General features: G+C 43.6%; 2 protein-coding genes across 2 annotated transcripts in view; both read left to right on the forward strand.

Annotated features, from left to right (window-relative positions):
* Positions 1–84: 84 nt before the first annotated feature.
* Positions 85–10,271, forward strand: dtl (denticleless E3 ubiquitin protein ligase homolog (Drosophila)). The gene is made up of 15 exons (XM_041865824.2): positions 85–225; positions 654–779; positions 891–986; positions 1,235–1,296; positions 1,410–1,530; positions 1,822–1,887; positions 2,314–2,429; positions 2,544–2,617; positions 2,858–2,961; positions 3,222–3,326; positions 5,687–5,799; positions 5,943–6,032; positions 6,442–6,580; positions 6,867–7,540; positions 8,929–10,271. The coding sequence occupies exons 1-15, from the start codon at positions 174–176 to the stop codon at positions 9,013–9,015; spliced, it is 2,025 nt and encodes a 674-aa protein (XP_041721758.2). The 5' UTR covers positions 85–173; the 3' UTR covers positions 9,016–10,271.
* A 127-nt stretch (positions 10,272–10,398) lies between these two features.
* Positions 10,399–19,226, forward strand: part of ppp2r5a (protein phosphatase 2, regulatory subunit B', alpha isoform) — an 83,652-nt gene continuing 74,824 nt past the window's right edge. Inside the window, exon 1 of the mRNA XM_041865825.1 lies at positions 10,399–11,601. Within this exon, the coding sequence (XP_041721759.1) occupies positions 11,457–11,601 (145 nt within the window). The 5' untranslated portion in view covers positions 10,399–11,456. The remainder of the gene's footprint in view (positions 11,602–19,226) is intronic.

Genomic DNA, 19,226 nt, shown 5'->3' on the forward strand with positions numbered 1-19,226 from the left:
AAATTTCCAACCAATCAGCGCGTGTGACGCAACTTTAGCGGGGGATTGGTCCTATCTTTCTGTTACTTCAGTTCGCGGGAAAGAGGAGCCCCGAACTGATGACCACCGCACAGAAATTCCTCTGAAGAATCGAAATAGTTTTAAAATCATCTGGCTTCGGCTGAGTTACAGAAATGCTTTTTCGCTCCATTGTTGACAGAGGAGTCTGTAAACGGAGGCGCAATGGTGAGAATGTCAATTTATAGGGATCCAGACAGTTTTCCGTCTGGTTTGACTCTTATTAACGTTAACTAGCTATAGTTAGCCCAAAGTAAGCTAGCTAGCTCAGCTGTGTCCACTTCAGCAGTGTTGGCTGCTAGGCTGGCCATTTTGTGTCGACGATAGCTAGATCTACTCAATCGATTGTTAACTCGTTGATTTAAAAAAAATGCATATCCTGATCATGTTACTATCTTATACTCGGAGGCATATTTTCATTTAATATGTGTCTTGTTAATTGTTGTTGTGGGAAGTACTGGTAGCTAGCTAGTTAATGACTAACGTGACTAAGCCAAGGACCTACCTAGGCCGGACTGGGGTTAGGGTGGCTCTCGATGCAGTATTTCACTGCATGTTCCTCAGTGGCAATTTATTTATTTCTCCATCCCCAACAGACCTCAGCCCAAAATACAATTTGTCCTCTCTGCTGGACGGCTACCAGTGTGCCCGTCATGATGAACACATCTCACACGGGACCTTGGGGGTCGCCGTGCCCCCAGTTGGATGCGCCTTCTCTACAGGTAATACAGGAAATATTGTACTCTGTCTTTGAGGGCGACAACCATGAACCCCTGTCCTGATTTCGTTCTTTTTTTTCTTTTTTTAACCGCTTATTTTCCTGACGTTCTCAGCCCCGGGGATGCAGGGCGTCCTTGCGGTGGCCAATGAGGAGGGAGTCCTGAGGCTCTACAACACAGAAAACCGCAGGAAAAGTCCACTTCTGAAAGGTAAGTTATGCCTGAGTGGCAGAATCACACCACCAACAACAGAGTAACTCAAGTATCTTGTTTATTCGGCTCAGACAACAGATGGTATGATCATGAAGCTCCCTTATGATGCAGACCCCCTAGGAAGGTTGAGGCACAACACTAGTTGTGTGACTAGCCAATAGCCACTGCAGCTGTCTGAATCACCAGTCTAGCTTGCCTTGTTGTAGGCCAATTGGGGTACAAACTTAATGTATTCTATTCCACAGAATGGATGGCACATGATAATGCTGTCTTTGACCTTGCTTGGGTGCCAGGGGAGGCTAGCTTGGTGAGTATATGTTTTTCCTGGTTGTTTCACACACGGTGATCAGACAAGTATTTTTTTAATAGACATTTTATAGGACACATGATAAAATTATGTTTGTGTATTTCCACCATCAGGTTACCGCATCAGGTGATCAGATGGCCAAGCTGTGGGATGTGACATCAGGGGAGCTCCTTGGCAGCTTCAAGGGGCACCAGTGCAGCCTCAAGTCTGTTGCATTCACACAGCAGGAGAAGGGTACATTTCTAATCAATTCAATATAACTTTATTGTCCCAGAGGGGCAGCGCACGATACATTGAAAACATGTAGACATATTCTTCCTGAATGCAGGGACACTGCTTGCTCCATCGAGTGTATGGTCTTTCAGACTTTACATGTGTATAGCCATGCCACAAATATGAGTTATATGATTAGTCGTAGGCATCATCACTGACCAGCTTGACAGCTCAGCTACTGAAAACATCCGGACACTGCGTCTCTGAGTAACCATGGTAACCGTCCGCTCTGGCTTCTCTCTTCTCCCACAGCTGTGTTCTGTACTGGGGGGCGAGATGGGAATATTATGGTCTGGGACACAAGGTGCAGCAAAAAAGGTAAAGCCAGATATAAAAGTGGTTACGCTTTTCTTTAGTGTTTGAGTTTTTCAGTGAGTAATCTTTGAAACCCAGAGCTAAAATCTTGGGTTATTGCATCAGATGCTCGATTAAGTTGTGCGGGGAGACGTGTTAGAAAATATACTATAAGGAGGAGCGGAAGCAGGCCGGTAGCTCCACCCCCTCTCTCTGCAAGTCGGCCAAATGTCCCCTCCCCTTTCCGAAATTCAAAAACGGGCGAACACCTGCAAAATCGTGATTTGTCCAAATGATCAGTGACAAAAAAATCTGTGCACCGGTACAAAGTACCTTGTTAGTCATCGCATCCCACAGTCTGTTGATAGATGCTACGATACCAGTTATGTTACGTAGTCTGTCCACAAGAGATTATTCGGTGAGTAATGGTGTTGGTTGTTTTTCCCTCAGATGGCTTCTACAGGCAGGTGAAGCAGATCAGTGGGGCTCACAATAAGACAGACAGAAACACACCCTCTAACACGAAGAAGAAACGCCCCGGCACACGCGGCATGGCCCCCTCTGTGGTGAGTGGTAAAACCCTAATACCATTAACAACTGACCCAGTGTCAGCTTTGTTTTTCATATTGATCATGATTAGGGACTGGGATAGTAAGAACTGATCTTCATCTCTCTTGTAGGACTCCCAGCAGAGTGTCACGGTGGTTCTGTTCCAGGATGAACACACAGTCATCTCCTCAGGAGCTGTTGATGGGTAAGAATAATCTAATAAGACAGGGCCATATTAATTTAGACCCACCGTAACATAACGTTTTACAATGGGTAACTAAATCAAGCATTTCTTATGGGAGAAATTCAGATGGTACCACCCTGTTTCCTTCCGTTTTGTGCATACTGAACATGACCCAGATGACTGTTGTAAGGATGTATGTGACGCCTGCATCACGCAGAACGATTCTGACATGAATTGTGATGTATTTATCCTCCTAACCAGGATAATCAAGATGTGGGACCTTCGGAAAAACTACACGGCATACCACCATGACCCCATCCCCCTCCAGGCGTACCCGTACCCAGGAACGAGCACACGGAAACTAGGTGGGTTTTCTCAAACATGGATTCTTCAAAATTGCATCTTCCCTTCCTTGAATTAGGCTAATAACTTATCAGACCTCACTGGATTGGTGAAAGCTATTTGGTGTCTGGAACCCCTACTTTCACCTAGCCAACAGTATCAGATCAGTGATTACTTCAAAGGAATGAAGGAAACATTTTACAAGTATTCAAACAGGACCTAGGTTGAGTCAATTTTTAGGGTTTCCTCGTGTAGGACCTGACCTGTGTTGTCTGTGTGACAGGTTACTCAGGGCTGGTGTTGGACTCCACAGGCTCCAACCTGTTCTCCAACTGCACCGACGACAACATCTACATGTTCAACATCAGCGGGCTGAAAACCACTCCAGGTAAACAAATGCTCCATACAAAGGTCATTCTATGTCATCCTGTTTCCATGGCTACATCCATCAGAAGCATGTCTGCATTTAGCCTGTGACTTTGTTTTTATAGCAAGTTACTTTAATGCATCTGCTGTATAGTCTCCCACCCATTCACATTCAGCTCCCCGCACGCCATTACATTTCAATCTGCCAGTACCACTGTTTACCACCAGATGGGGCTGCACACTACTTCTGTTCAGTTGAGGCTATTTGATGTATGGAAGTTGTCTGTCAGTTTGGTAAAAATGCCATACTTTGGGAAGATTAATTTGCTTAAATAGCTAGTTGTACAGCATGGGGTCTCCAACCTTTTCTAGCATGAGAGCTACTTTAAAAAAATTAAACATGTCGCGAGCTTCTCGTTTTTGTTCTAGCTTTCATATAGGCACATTCTTCTCTTCTCTCCCCTGCAACTCTTCCCCGGGTTCTTAGTGTACAAGAAAAAGTAGTGCACTATGTTTTCTGTCAAATAATTAAGTAATAAGGCACGAGGGTGTGTGGTATATGTCCAATATATCAAGGCTAAGGGATGTTCTTAAGCACGACGCAACGCGGAGTGCCTGGATACGGCCCTTAGCCATGGTACATTGGCCGTATACCACAAACCCCCAAGGTGCCTTATTGCTATTAGAAACTGGTTACCAATGTAATTGGAGCAGTAACAAGAAATGTTTTGTCATACCCGTGGTATACGGTCTGATATACCATGGCTGTCAGCCAATCAGCATTCAGGGCTCAAACCACCCAGTTTATAATGGTTAATAAACAACTCTAAGGGGGCCCTGTAAAATCAATTTTTCTCCACCCCAAATTACTTTTCCAGGTTTTATAGAGAAACAATGAAATTGGATGTTCTGAGTCCATGTCGATGATTATATCACATCGGAAGACAATGTTTTTTTAGGTCTGGAAGAAAACTAACACATTTGTTTTTTTTGTGTTTTAGGTCTGGAAGAAAAGTAACACATTTAGTTTTTTTGTGTAATTCCCCTTTTTTAATTGCACATTTAACAAGTGAGGAATGTGCTGTCTAATGTGCTGGTCTAGTGATGGTTCTGTACTGCTACTGCTCATTTCATGGCAAAGTTAGCAAATAATAGATACAAATGATACACACTACCAGTCAAAAGTTTGGACACGTCTACTCATTCAAGGATTTTTCTTTATTTGTACTATCTTTTTTTTTTTACATTGTAGATTAATAGTGACGACATCAAAACTATGAAATAACACATGGAATCATGTAGTGACCCAAAAAGTGTTAAACAAATCAAAATATATTTTATATTTGAGATTCTTCAAAGTAGCCACCCTTTGCCTTGATGACAGCTTTGCACACTCTTGGCATTCTCTCAACCAGCTTCACCTGGAATGCTTTTCCAACAGTCTTGAATGAGTTCCCACATATGCTGAGGACTTGTTGGCTGCTTTTCCTTCACTCTGCCGTCCGACTCATCCCAAACCATCTCAATTGGGTTGAGGTCGGGGGATTGTAGAGGCCAGGTCATCTGATGCAGCACTCCATCACTCTCCTTCTTGGTAAAATAGCACTTACACAGCCTGGAGGTGTGTTGGATCATTGTCCTGTTGAAAAACAAATGATAGTCCCACTAAGCCCAAACCAGATGGGATGGCGTATCGCTGCAAACCTCTGGGCTACTGTCATTCACGTGCCTTTACAATAGCCCAGAGGTTGTTGAATGGCTGAATGGGTACCAGCGTGTACAAGAGACTGTTTGACAGAGAGATGAGAAATACCTCAGTGTTTGTTTATCAGTCCTCAAAGTCTGGGTTGTGTTCATTGGGACATGCAACAGAAAACTATTCAGGTTGCAATGGAAAGAGAAAATTAGCAGTTCTTATTGGACAAGTCCAGGTAGCCCCTCCATGTTTCAGTTAATTCCCCTTTTGGTGCTTAATGAACAGATAGTTTGTATGTATTGATATGTAGGCTATGTGTGCCATTTTAAAATTGATGTAGTTCTGTTCTTGTCTATAAATGTGGACCCCAGGAAGAGTAGCTGCTGCTTTCGCCAAATACCAAATACCAAACACGGCCCTGGTATTGTTTGAAACCGCTACTCCTCAGGAATTAGCCAAGAATGTAGCCCAGGGGGCTCTGACCTACCATATGACCAGTCTCTTGACCAATCAGGAAGTAATATGTGGAGAGCCTCTTCAGGATCCTATTTGTTTAGAGTTTTGTTTACCACTTTTTGTGTACTCACCCTGTGTACTCTGAACAACTGAAATGTTGTTCTGGTGGTTTCAATGTCTGGTTCTGTGCACTTTTATTTCTGATGTTCCAACACGTCTTTCTGTTGCAGTGGCAGTCTTCGGTGGTCACCTCAACTCCTCGTTTTACGTGAAGTCCACTGTTAGCCCCGACAACCAGTTCCTGGCTAGTGGCTCAAGTGACCATCATACATACATCTGGAAGGTGAGCTGCCATTTTGATTTGACCAATCCAGTGAAAACCTTAGAAAAACATACTGATAGACGATGGCTGACAAATCAACATGCTTTGACTATTCTATCCATGCGTTTATAACAGTGTCTTACCAACTTATTTTCTGATTTCAGATGTCCGACCCAAAACAGCCTCCCATGATGCTTCAGGGCCACAGCCAGGAAGTGACCTCCATAGCATGGTGCCCCACAGATTTCACAAAGGTGAGATCTAAGATTTTGTCTATGTTCACATAGTCAGCATGATTTCAGATGTTACATTTTAGTAATTCAGATGAGTTTGAGTTTTAAATGTTACTCATTCGAGAACGCTCATCCTGCAGCGGCCAGGGAAGATACCTTTTTAAGCTGCCTTTATATCCATTCTGTGTCCCTGGAGCAAATGTTTTCAGTTTGATCTGCTCATTCTAAATATTATGCTTTTGCCATAAAACAGAATTGTGATAGTTGAAGTGGTCTGGAGGAGCAGGTTCAGGTTGGTAGCCTGGGTAGACCAGACTGAAAGCTGCGTTCACCATTGAAACAATGATGAGCACAGCATTCTGTCTGGTTTAACCAGGCTAGGAGAGGTGCAGATTGGGGCCCTGTGTAATCTCATGCTCTGTCTTGGCAGATTGCTTCCTGCTCTGATGACAACACCGTACGGATCTGGCGTCTGGACCGGGGGACGGATCGAGCAAAGTCCTCTGTCGGAGAGGCCAATCTGGTGGGCTGGGCATATCCTAAACCTGCCATCACCGTGCCCAGTCCAAGTGAGTACCACCACTACTGCTGCTATCTGTCAGTAGAGAGGGGGTCCATGAAATGTTTTACATTCCAGTCAATGAAAGAATTGGATTGTACAGGGTTCATCTTTACTAAAATGGCCTGATGAGGATTTGGCAGTATCTAAAATTCCATATCCATTGTAGTGGTTACCATCCTCAAATGCTTTTACTGGTCTGTATATTGCCAACCATAACAAAGATGACTATCTCCAATGCTTCTTGAACAAGCTGAACTCTTTTGATTGAAACTTAAACTCTGTTTCTCTCTCAGTGCCTTTGAACCAGGCGGAGTGCACCCCAGCCAAGAGTCCCCGGCCAGGGAGTCTGGGGGCCCTTGCCTCCCCCCAGCCTGCCGCCTGCGCCCCCAGTGGCGCCAACCTGCCTCTCGCCTCCAGCACCACCGCCGCCTCCCCCCTTCAGGCCCAGGGCGCCAAAGCCACCCTCATACGTCAGAAAACGCCCTCATTCATCAGGAACTGGTTTGCCCAGACTCCCAGTGAACAGGTCACTCCTCCTCTCCGCAAGGTGCTCAGCCCCTGCCCCCAGAGTCCCGTCCCTACCCTTCACCCGGAGAGGAGGACCAAGCGCCGGCTGGAGACTGGTGACGGTGGGGCAGCAGGGGGCTGTGAAGGTTCGGGGGAGTGCAACTGCGTCACAGAGCTCTACCCCGCAGCCAAGAGGAGCCGGGGACTAGCAGGAGTGTGCTGCCCCAGTCAGGAGCAACCTCATGCGGGCACAGAGAGGAACGAGGCCTGGAGAAAAGCGGACCTCCAGGTGAGGCCTGTCCCAGCCACACAGGCAGACAAGGAGAACAGCTCTCCAGGAGGGGCAGACTGGTTGTCAGTGATGAGCCAGAAGCTGAGGAAAGGTGTGGGAAACCCCAGCAGCACTCTCAGAAGCCCCAGTGCCTTCAAGAGGCAAGATGGCAGGATACCGACCTCACCGGTATGCACAAGATCCTAAGTTACAAGTTGACCAGAAATGTGTGAAGTCTATTGATGTTCTTAACAGGATTTGCTCCATCTCTTGGATGTGTTTTTCATAATGGTGTAAAAAACAACAACTTTCTATTTATTTATTTTTTCATTTTATTTAACCAGGTAAGCCAGTTGAGAACAAGTTCTCATTTACAACTACAGTGGCTTGCGAAAGTATTCACCCCCCCCTTGGCATTTTTCCTATTTTGTTGCCTTACAACCTGGAATTAAAATGGATACCACTTTGAAGATGCAAAATATATTTTTTTGTGAAGCAAACAAGAAATAAGACAAAAAAACTGAACTTGAGCGCGCATAACTATTCACCCCCCCCAAAGTCAATACTTTGTAGAGCCACCTTTTACAGCAATTACAGCTGCAAGTCTCTTGGGGTATGTCTCTATAAGCTTGGCATGTCTAGCCATTGGGATTTTTGCCCATTCTTCAAGGCAGAACTGCTCCAGCTCCTTCAAGTTGGATGGGTTCTGCTGGTGTACAGCAATCTTTAAGTCATACCACAGATTCTCAATTGGATTGAGGTCTGGGCTTTGACTAGGCCATTCCAAGACATTTAAATGTTTCCCCTTAAACCACTCGAGTGTTGCTTCCACAACTTTGTCCCTGACCTGTTTGGAGAGGTCCTTGGTGGTGCCCCTTGCTTAGTGGTGTTGCAGACTGGGTCCTTTCAGAACAGATAGATATATATATATATATTATATGAGATCATGTGACACTTAGATTGCACAGAGGTGGACTTTATTGAACTAATTATGTGACTTCTGAAGGTAATTGGTTGCAACAGATCTTATTTAGGGGCTTCATAGCAAAGGGGGTGAATACATATGCACACACCACTTTTCCGTTATTTATGTTTTATAATTTTTTTGAAACAGGTTATTTTTTTCCATTTCACTTCACCAATTTTGACTATTTGGTGTATGTCCATTACATGAAATCCAAATAAAACTCCATTTAAATTACAGGTTGTAATGCAACAAAATAGGAAAAACACCAAGGGGGATGAATACTTTTACAAGGCACTCTATGTGATAACAGATGGTGTTCCCAATGTAGAAAAAACACTGATGTCTCTTACTCTTACTTACGGGCGGCAGGTAGCTTAGTGGTTAAGAGCGTTGTGCCAGTAACCAAAAGGTCGCTGGTTCTAATCCCAGAGCCGACTAGGTGAAAAATCTGCCGATGTGCCCTTGAGCAAGGCACTTAACCCTAATTGCTCCTGTAAGTCGCTCTGGATAAGAGCGTCTGCTAAATGACTAATTATTATAATAATTATTATTACTGCATAATCAGGGAGCTGTTATCGTTGACCTTTCTCCTGTTCCTTCCCTCTCCCAGGCAATGCGTTCTCCCTCCTGGGAAATGCGCTCACAGCGATCCATGAAGAAAATATCCTCCTACTTCCAGCGAAGGACTCTGGAGTGATCAGGTTGGACTGAAATTGTATTTTCAGTGCTGACTCCGAGAGAACTGAGTGCAGAATCCTTTATGCTGCTCCTACAGTATTTTATATTTGTAAAAAATTTTTTTTTATTTCCTATGAATGTATTTTGATTTGGATCACTTTTCAACATAGAGAAATCTTTTTAAAGATACATTTATATATGTGGGTTGATTCTTAACCTTAAAATCCCCAAAAATGGGTACAATATTGCGTATCCTTAACAAGTTGTCCACTCAACATAGAAGACAAACTTAGAAGAGATTCCTGTTCTCATGTCTTTATTTTGTACATTAACTTTGTATACTAGGATCCGCTTCCCCTCCACCAATCCTAACCGTAACCATTAAATGCGTCTAGGGGCAACTTCACCCTACACCATTCATGGTATGTCTGCACAAGTTTGAATTCCAGTCTTGGGTCCCCATACTGAATAATTAGCTGTGTCACTACCATGTCACACTACAAGTCATGAGTGTTCACAAAAAGGCCATGAGACTAAAATTACCACTAGTAAAGTAAAACGTCAGATTTCCCTACAAAATATTTAGATGATAATGCAGAAAGTAAGTCCCTAGACATAACAATACTTGTAAAAGTACATTAAGACCAAACTTCGGATGAGTCTGTAGTGTTGTTAGTACTACATTATAACAGTTCACAGCCCATGCAATGCTGTATATCAGTCAAAGGTTTCTGACACTGGTTGTAACTTGGCATATGTGTTTGCACTGATTATCCTGTTTTGACATACACACTGAGATCATTTGTACTGAAAAGAGTCTTCGAATGCGTGATAGTTTGTAGACCAGTCAACCAGCAAAAATGTTTTGTGTCTGTCTGAAACATGGATGTCTGGTGTTTGAGCTAATGCGAGTGCCTCATGAGAACATTTTCTTCTGCTCTCTGCATGTGATCACATGTGCAAAGGTTAGCATGCTACTAGTCCTGGGGGCTTACATTCAGAGGATCACATGATTGTGGGACCAAACAATCTTTCTAACCTCACAAAACACTGTTGGATCTCTGCTGTAAATATTGTTGACATATTAATTGGATGTTAGTGTATCCTCCTGATGCATAAATATAATAACTGATGTATTTGCAATTGCAACCTATGCCTGGCCTCAAAAGAAGCACTCACTTGAAGGCCAGTGTGATCTGAAATGACAATGTTTACAATTTGTTCATATGGATACAGTATCCTGCCTATTTATAAACGTTTCCAGTTGCCAATTTACTGGTATTTGTTTTCTGTGCATATTATCACATGGTTTAAAGCCCGGTCTTCGTCGAATTCAATTGGTTAAAAAAGGCATGAGCGTGCCTGTTTCAACATTTTGGTTGGCCACTGGAGTTGCCTGTCAAAGACGTACACTTGTGTCACAAAATGCAACCCGACAACGATGGACTCATAAAGCTGTTTATGGTTGCATAGAGTGTACAGTGTGGAAGCTTTTGCATGGAATTGTGTTATCTAATATAGCGGAAAAAGTTATTATTGACGTCCGACACAAGTAAAAAGTGCTTATCGGTATGTCAGTGCAACTCGATATTTCAGACTAAATGGACACGGGAAAGTGCTGAACATGACTCCATTGACGCCGTGGTTCTTCCGATATACGAACCAAACTGAGTAGTTCGAGGTTGCCAGACTTCATTCGTCCAGACTGTTTTTCATTTTGACAAAGCCAACTGCTGCTAGAAGACACGGAATACAACATTTATTTTTCTTGTGGAAATTAGTATGAATTTCATCATGACAGTTCGCTTTAAATTGTAAATGTTCATATTATCTAGCTAACTGTGCGTTTTAACAAAGTAGCTAGCTAACATTAGCCAAGCAGACAGCTGGCTAGCATTAGCGTTTTCTGTCTGTCATTTAGCTAGCTAGCACTGACAGCTAGTTTTATGCTAGCTAGCTAGCATAAGTGTTCTCTCTGAAGTAGCTAACGTTAGCTATAAAAATGAAAATTATAGCAACAGGTTGCTATATTGCAGAAATTACAAGTTAACAAATATACCCAGCAATTTAGTTAAGCAGTGTTTTTGCTGTCAGTATTAGCCAACGTTAACGTATACTTTTTTTTCTTCATAAATCTGTCATGAGTTGGCTGGCTTGTTGATACGCGAAACGTCAGCTAACGCTAACTAGCTAGTTTTCTAAACAGCTCGCTGGACTCAACAAGCGGGACGAATAATGCGGGCTTTACATGGAAACTGATTAACTAGCAAGCTTCAGTGGAACAAACAAGCAGAAGAGGTGTTTTTTAAAGTTTGCAGTTTACTCCCATTATTTCAGGTTGGAGAAGATTTTGATACTCCTGGGTTGGGAGACATAGCCCACTTGTGGAAAACCCTAAATCTGTCGTTGGCGCACATGTCCAAAATATTTTCACTATACAGTAAACGTTAATGCTTCAAAATGTCGGCTATCTCTGCGTCTGAGAAAGTGGACGGGTTCACGCGAAAATCAATGAGGAAGGCCCAGAAACAGAAGAAATCACAAGGGTCATCCCAGTTCCGAACTCAAACTTTTACCGAGCTTTCACCGTTGCCGCAGCTCAAAGGTAAGATAATAAAAAATGCTGCCTGAAATAGTCTCATGTGAAAGGGTGGCTGTGTTGACACTTCCCATTTACTCTAGTAAACGTGATCAATAACTGACGTAGTCGGACATTGACTATAGTCTACCAATCTGTAGTCAGAGACGAACTGTACAGAGATAAAAAATGTGTTGGTGGTCAACGAGACGCGGAAGCTTTGGGTAGATAATGACAGTTGCATTTTTAGCCTCTGTTCATTGGCACCCAGCTGTGATGTGTGCTCACAAGGAGGACTGAAGTGCAAACTAGGCTACAATGAGAGAAGATTGATCTAATTGCTGATACTGTTATATTGTGCACTGCCTACGTTTTAGCGGGTGCTGATCTCTGTTGTGAAATCTCCGTCGCTGCCTGTCAGTTTCTCCACTCAGAAATAGCACAGTTGTTATGCATGGTAATTGCTATTTTGATAGCTGTATATGTTGTACAGTACTACTAGTCACGACGCACCTGGATAGTTGTTGAATAATGAAGTTGGTTATTTTCATGTACAAGACGTAGCGGCCTAAGCCAAGGCCAGACACGTTCATTAATTTATGTGATGAATGCATGAAAGCTACAGAGCTGTGTAAACATAGGCCTACTACAGTAACTTTGTATTGTGTGTTTTGGTAAGGAGAAGCCTGCATATCAGTGAAATGTCCCATTCTAAGAATTTCAACCCAGCTGGAGAGTGATATGTTTTATACACATTGGCAGCCAGGAGAACTGTAATGTAGCCTATCTGGTCTATACTGAACAAAAATATAAACTCAACATGTAAAGTGTTGGTCCCATGTTTCATGAGCTGAAATAAAATATCACAGACATTTTCCATAAGCACAAAAAAGCTTATTTCTTGCAAATGTTGTGCACATTTGTTTACATCCCTGTTAGTGAGCATTTCTCATTTTACAAGATAATCCATCCACCTGACAGGTGTGGCATATCATGAAGCTGATTAATCAGCATGATCATTACCAATAAAAGGCCACTCTAATATCTGCAGTTTTGTCACACAAAACAATGCCACAGATGTCTCAAGTTGAGGGAGTGTGCAATTTGCATGCTGACTGCAGGAATGTCCACCAGAGCTGTTGCCAGATAATTTATGTTCATTTCTCTACCATAAGCCACCTCCAACGTTGTTTTAGCAAATTTGGCAGTAAGTCCAACCATCCTCACAACCACAGACCATGTGTAACCACGCCAGCCCAGGACCTCCACATCTGGCTTCTTCACCTGCCGGATCATCTGAGACCAGCCACCCTGACTGCTGATGAAACTAGGTTTGCGCAACCGAAGAATTTTGGCAACAAACTGTCAGAAACCGTCTCAGGGAAGCTCATCTGCATGCTCGTCGTCCTCACCAGGGTCTTGACTTGACTGCAGTTCGGCATCGTAACCGACTTCAGTGGGCAAATGCTCAGCTTTGATGGCCACTGGCATGCTGGAGAAGTGTGCTCTTCACAGATGAATCCCGGTTTCAACTGTACTGGGCAGATGGCAAACAGCGTGTGGGCGAGTGGTTTGCTCATGTCAACGTTGTGAACAGAGTGCTCCATGGTGGCGGTGTGGTTATGGTATTGGCAAGCATAAGCAACAGACATTTTATCGATGGCAATTTTAATGCACAGAGATTCTGTGACGAAATCCTGAGGCCCATTGTCATGCCATTCATCTGCCACCATCACCTCATGTTTCAGCATGATAATGCACAGCCCCATGTCGCAAGGATCTGTACACAACTCCTGGAAGCTGAAAATGGCCCAGTTCTTCAATGGCCTGCATACTCACCAGACATGTCACCCATTGAGCATGTTTGGGTTGCTCTGGATTGACGCGTATGACAGCGTGTTCCAGTTCCCGCCAATACCCAGCAACTTCGTACACAGCCATTGAAGCGGAGTGGGACAACATTCCACAGGTAACTCTATGCGAAGGAGTTTTTGTGCTGCATGAGGAAAATGGTGGTCACACCAGATACTGACCGGTTTTCTGATCCACACCCCTAGCTTTTTTTAAGGTATCTGTGACCAACATATGCATATCTGTATTCCCAGTCATGTGAAATCCAAAGATTAAGGCTTAATGAATTTATTTCAATTGATTTCCTTATATGAACAAAAATCTTTGAAATTGTTGTGTTTATATTTTTGTTCAGTGTAGCTTCTGTCTTTGAGAATGTAGTGGCAGATTGCTAAGTTACAGGTAGCCTTTGTTTGCCTCAGAGGTTCTTCAAGATGGAGACTTGACATTGAACTGTGACATTGAGAAGAATGATCACCTTACCTCATACAGTGCAACATTGCAAGTTAATTTCAGTGGAGGGAATGGGAATTGTATGCTGCCAGTGCATTGTTACTGTTAAATCTGAGTCTGTTGCTATGCCCTGCCAAATGCCCTGCTATTTTTGTTTTATAGGACATTTCAAGATGGGTACTATAACAGTTGCCTCAAAACAGACATTTCCAAGGTCAAATTCCTCAATCCAAACCTTTGTCAGACACACAATGAAACCTATAGATGGGGATTACATTGCTTCATACTCAGCATTATTATTGGGATTGATGAGAGAGCGGTTCAGAATATCAGAATCCAAACCGCTCAGCACTTTTAAATGCGTACCTCTTTATTCTTCATTCAGCAATTGTGCCAAATTCAGTCTTGGCCACACACTGTATCTCAATGACACGTGTGAATTGAGCGCCAGTGTCAAGCTTCCCTTAGTCAATCCACACTTTGCATGATCAAGAGCTTGGTTATTATCTGATGGTCTCCTGAGCTGGGCCTCTCTGAGCTGGATCTGTCTGAACTGACTTCTCTGTGTGTGTGTGTGTGTGTGTGTGTTCATTATAGGAAGTGTGTGTGTGTGTGTGAGAGAGAGCGCGAGACAGTCCGTGTTATCTAGGCCCCCGGATGGGACAGTGAAGATGGGACTGAGAGCCTCACACTGTAGCCTAAATAAGGTGATTGTGGTGTGTTAAAAAGCATGGTGGCCGCCAAGTATCAGGATCCAGCCTGGGGAGTCATTGCTCATTTATCCACCATGAATTATTCCTGATGGGAGAATTGACCAGATCATCCAAACCAGGTCATTTGTACAGTTCATTATAGGAAGTTGACCACCCCCCCCCCAAATGTAGCTAAAAGGCATCTGTGTTACAATGACACTTTGATCTTTAATGTTGATGCAGAGTAATTTATTGAGCCGCAATAGATAATTCCGTGCCGCTGAAGCCTGTCTGGGAGAGAAATGTCAATGTATTCCGGAATATGAAAGAATGTGTCTCCTTTCACCTTAAGAGTCCATATTGGAAAGTCAAGATTCACGCTATCCTCATGTCTACTCCATGGTATGAGGGAAGACTGCTGCAACTTCATTTGCTAAAGCAAAACCTCTCACTGACTTCAGCAGTCAAGTTCAGACAAGTTAGCCTGCCAACATGTTGAAATGGCGAGGGGGAAAAGTGCAGACACTCTGAACCTTGGGCCTACATGGCATTAACTAGGCTAATGCTGCTTATGGATTGAGGGAATGTTTGACTCGTTTATTTGTGACTTTTCACCTTTTTGTTTGGTTAGAAATGTAATGTGCAGTTAGTTATACACTACTCTGAATAAAGGCATTGATGGATATTACAGAGTAAGTGTCACAAACGGCCCCACACCAGCAGGACCAGAAGGCCAGGTGCAGAGGGAGAGAGCCTAGGGGTCTTCAGGCTTCCCTCGGTGGGGTGGTTTCCCACCTGCTCCCCCCTTCCACCACCTGCAGCAGCAGGCTTCTTCTCCTGGTTGTTTAAACTCAGACAGAGGGGGGTGGGTGGGTGGGTGGAGCACATGATAATAGATCATCTTTGTCCTCTTTCTGAATATAAATTGACCACACTAATGCCAATATAGAAATAAATTTGATCAGGAAAGTTCTCAATTAGTCTATTTTATTAGACTGTTTAGTAGCTAGTACTAACATAGTAGTTAACTAGCCTAGTATGTAGTTTCATGGCCCTTTCAATTCTGTGAGATAGTTGTAGTGGACCATAACCTCCTAGGCTACCCTTGTACTCTTGCGTCCGTGAATGGGTGGCATTTTATTAATGATGTCGCAGACGGGTTCAGTAGGGGATTGTGTAGGGGAGGGGGTTGGTATGTGGGTGGAGTGTGTTGTCGGGGGCAGTGTTCCAGGCCAGTGACGGGTGTTTCTGCTTGTGTGCATTGAGGACCTTTTTGAGGCTCAGAAAACTCCCGACATGAAATCTGAGGGAGTACAGGATGAACAAAGTGGGAGATAATCAGATGTGCACCATGTTGCATAAGTACAAAGAAGTGGGGTTTGGGCACTGAGGCAGTGCAAGTACAAATATGTTTTTTCAGCATTTCTGACAGAATTACCTGCAGAATGAATGGCTGTCCTTGTAAAGCTGTGCAAGAATGCATGTCTATTTGAGTGACTTGACAGTAATTAGGCACAGTGGTTGGGGGTGATGAGGGGAGCGAACTTGGGCGTCTTGCTGAGGAGGTGATGATCACCATGACAGGGATGCGCGTGTGTCAGACAGGATTCTGATTCCTCGCACCAGCTCTCTCGCACTCCCTCTCTCTCCTTCACTATTTCTCTGGAGCAGAGACCTCATCCTACCGCTCTTGTTTTGGCTAACCTAATCTGTTTGTTCCTCTGACCCCCATCTGTATGCCATTGAGGGAAATCGGAGAGGTAGCCTAATGTTGGCTTGAGTGAAATGGGTTGCACAGTGGAGGAGTTGCTCACCTCTTGTGTTGGTGTAGTGTGGTTAGGCTCTGATGTGTCAATTGAGCGCTGGTTTTTGTGGCAAAGTTCAATTGGGACTAATGTGTGGTTATGGGTGAACAAAGTAGGAGATAATCAGATGTGCACCATGTTGCATAAGGACAAAGAAGTGGGGTTTGACTCTGCTCAGGTGTGGGCCCCACACAGAGGTTTACGTCTCGTTCATTTGATTCATGACTGTGGTTCCATCAGTGGTTCCCAGGAATGGTTCCTGTCTGCTCCCAAGAGGACTCAGTCTGGCTCCCCCTGTTGTTCCCAATCAGCTACAGGTCAATTTGCTGTGTCACTCACATTGAAGTATTCCCTGGGTATAAAGATGGATAGGCAAGGGTTAAAACTGTTTGATTTCTGTTAAATCCATATCCCTGACAGGGAGCGACATGGTTGTTTACCTCCGGTTTTATATAATTGGCTTAGCTGTGTCTGCACCACACTGATAGGGGAACGACAGCTTTGGATTCATATTAATGCCTCCATCCTCACTTCACCTCTTTGGCCTGAAAACAAGTCATTTTACACAAATAATTAACTATTTTAGGAATGTTGTGAAGAAGTGTTTTCCTCTGGTATAGTCCTCGATAATTAGCCCACACACGTGGGCATATTTCCAAAAACGTAAACAGCTTGGCATTGCTCATATTTCTTGAAGCATTCTAATAGGCTACACGTCGTAACTTATTGCCATTATTACACTGTAACCCACAATCTACGCGTCATGACAATAGCCTAAATGTGACTTTTCTCAGCTTGATTCGTGCTATGTTTGCACTCCTTTCCACCCTAAGGTAATTGGTCAGTTTGGGTAAGTACCTGTATGCAGGAGTGAGTGAGGGGCTGTGGAACCTGTTGTACAGAAGCTAAATTGCTTTATTACACAATGATTGGCCATCGATAATGCATGAATCACAGTAGGGCAGGCTGGGGAAGTTCTGCAGCTGTAAATAGGCTGACCTTCCATCCTGCAGTAGAGATGCTGGAGTGTTTATAGCCCCATGTTGTGTGATAAGACACTGAAATGATGACTCACTGGGAGACCTGCACGGTTGCCATGGCAGCCAGAAGCCCTGCGAGGTATTTCTCAAAGCATGCTAGACACATTTTTGATTTTCCTAAAGATAGCCGGCTTCGTTTTGAAGTCAGACTTCAGCGGTGTTGTAAAGCTGGATTCTGATCAAACCCTTGCCAGTCTGGAGCAATTTGTGTACAGGGGTGTCGAACACTGATAAGTTAGGTTGCTAGCTTAGCTAAGTCCATGTCCTGCTTCGTTAAATGCACAAAGTTGCCATTGACAACTCCTGACTAATAGATTTGATAGGCTTTGACATATGACTCGCTTGTTTCCACTGTGTGTGCTAACACAGGGTTTCCCAAACTCGGTCCTGGGGCCTGCCCTGGGTGCATGTTTTGGTTTCTGCCCTAGCACTACACAGCTGATTCAGATAATCAAAGCTTGACGATGAGTTGGTTATTTGAATCAGCTGTGTAGTGCTAGGGCAAAAACCAAAACGTTATTATTTGTTTAGATATCAAGGGGGTTCGGCAAGCTGCTTTGATTTAGCTCAGTGGATGAGTTGGTCTCTTTTTATTCATGTGCAAACTGACTCATTTGCAGTAGATGCTCGTCAAGTGGTAAATATGAGTGTAGCCTAGTTGTTTGCCTTTTGTTCATGAAGGAAGACAAACGAGAGGAGGACATGCTCTCTGTCGACCACAACCAGACACCTTGGAGATCACTTACATCAAGTTTAGCTTATTGTTATCCCATCACAGCCTGAGTGCTATGGCAGCTATCTATGTGTGCAGATTAGGAATTTGCACTGTGTGTAAGAGTGCAATTCCTTCTCTATGGGTGGGAAAGCAAAAAGCAGCCTTGGGTCTTGGCTGTGACAGTGTGTAACCACAGGGTTGCGAGATCAAATCCCCCGCTTGATGATTATGTAATACCAGAGCATTACAAATAAAAAGCTTATACTAGTACTAAATGTAACATGATGTTATTACAGCAGTTATTCAGCAGATAGGCCAGACTGAACAATGTGAAACACAATATGCATTTTATTTTTTCCTAGGTGGTGAGTTGAGTGTGGGACAAGATTTGGTATGCAGTGTAGTGTAATATCATGTCTCACTCTTCAGGAGGTCAGACCTCTAAGCACAGCCCCGGCCCCCTCGGTCAGTTTGGCTGACAGACGTCTTTCTCGGAACCCTGTACAGAGCTCTACAGTGTGACCATTTTACTTGTATATGCGCCTAAAAATAGATGTGTACGAACTGAAAAAGTCAAGTATGCACATGTGTGAGTTGATTTATAGCAAAAAAAAAATGCTGCCATAGCTATTTTCAAAGTATTTCTGACGTTTTGCCTCATAGCTGTTAGCTAATCGCATAACTCAAAACACATAATTAATCTCATAATTAAATGAGTCTTTCAGCACGGGCACTGTTGTTGCTGCGCATGGTACCCCTCCTCTCTCACAGCAACGGGGCTGAGTGCATTGTGTGAAGTGCTGAAATATAAATTTTTAGCATAGATGTTGGTCAAATTTACCCCATAGTCTACTAAAGGGTGACTTTTTCCTTGTTTCTTGGCTATTTACAACGTTTTATTCACACGCTAGGTTGTTTTTCAATGTTAGTTTGAGCTTGCTCAACTGCATCTCTCTGACAGACACAGTGCCTCGTTACCACGGTAACGACCCACCCCTTAAAAGGGCAGCTGATCATTTTTGTCTCACCTAAGGACTTAATATTTGAATGTACATTGTGCTTGATTGAACATGGAATGCTCCAAAAACCTTTTTAT

Source organism: Coregonus clupeaformis, chromosome 36 (assembly GCF_020615455.1).
Source record: "Coregonus clupeaformis isolate EN_2021a chromosome 36, ASM2061545v1, whole genome shotgun sequence".
NCBI lineage: Eukaryota > Metazoa > Chordata > Actinopteri > Salmoniformes > Salmonidae > Coregonus > Coregonus clupeaformis.

What these genes read in the sequence shown, in the direction of transcription:
- dtl (XM_041865824.2), top strand. Translation starts at nt 174, where the DNA reads ATGCTTTTTCGCTCCATTGTTGACAGAGGAGTCTGTAAACGGAGGCGC. An exon ending in CTGTAAACGGAGGCGCAATG is followed by an intron (nt 226 to 653) that starts GTGAGAATGTCA and finishes CATCCCCAACAG; the next exon opens with ACCTCAGCCCAAAATACAAT. An exon ending in ATTCACACAGCAGGAGAAGG is followed by an intron (nt 1,531 to 1,821) that starts GTACATTTCTAA and finishes CTTCTCCCACAG; the next exon opens with CTGTGTTCTGTACTGGGGGG.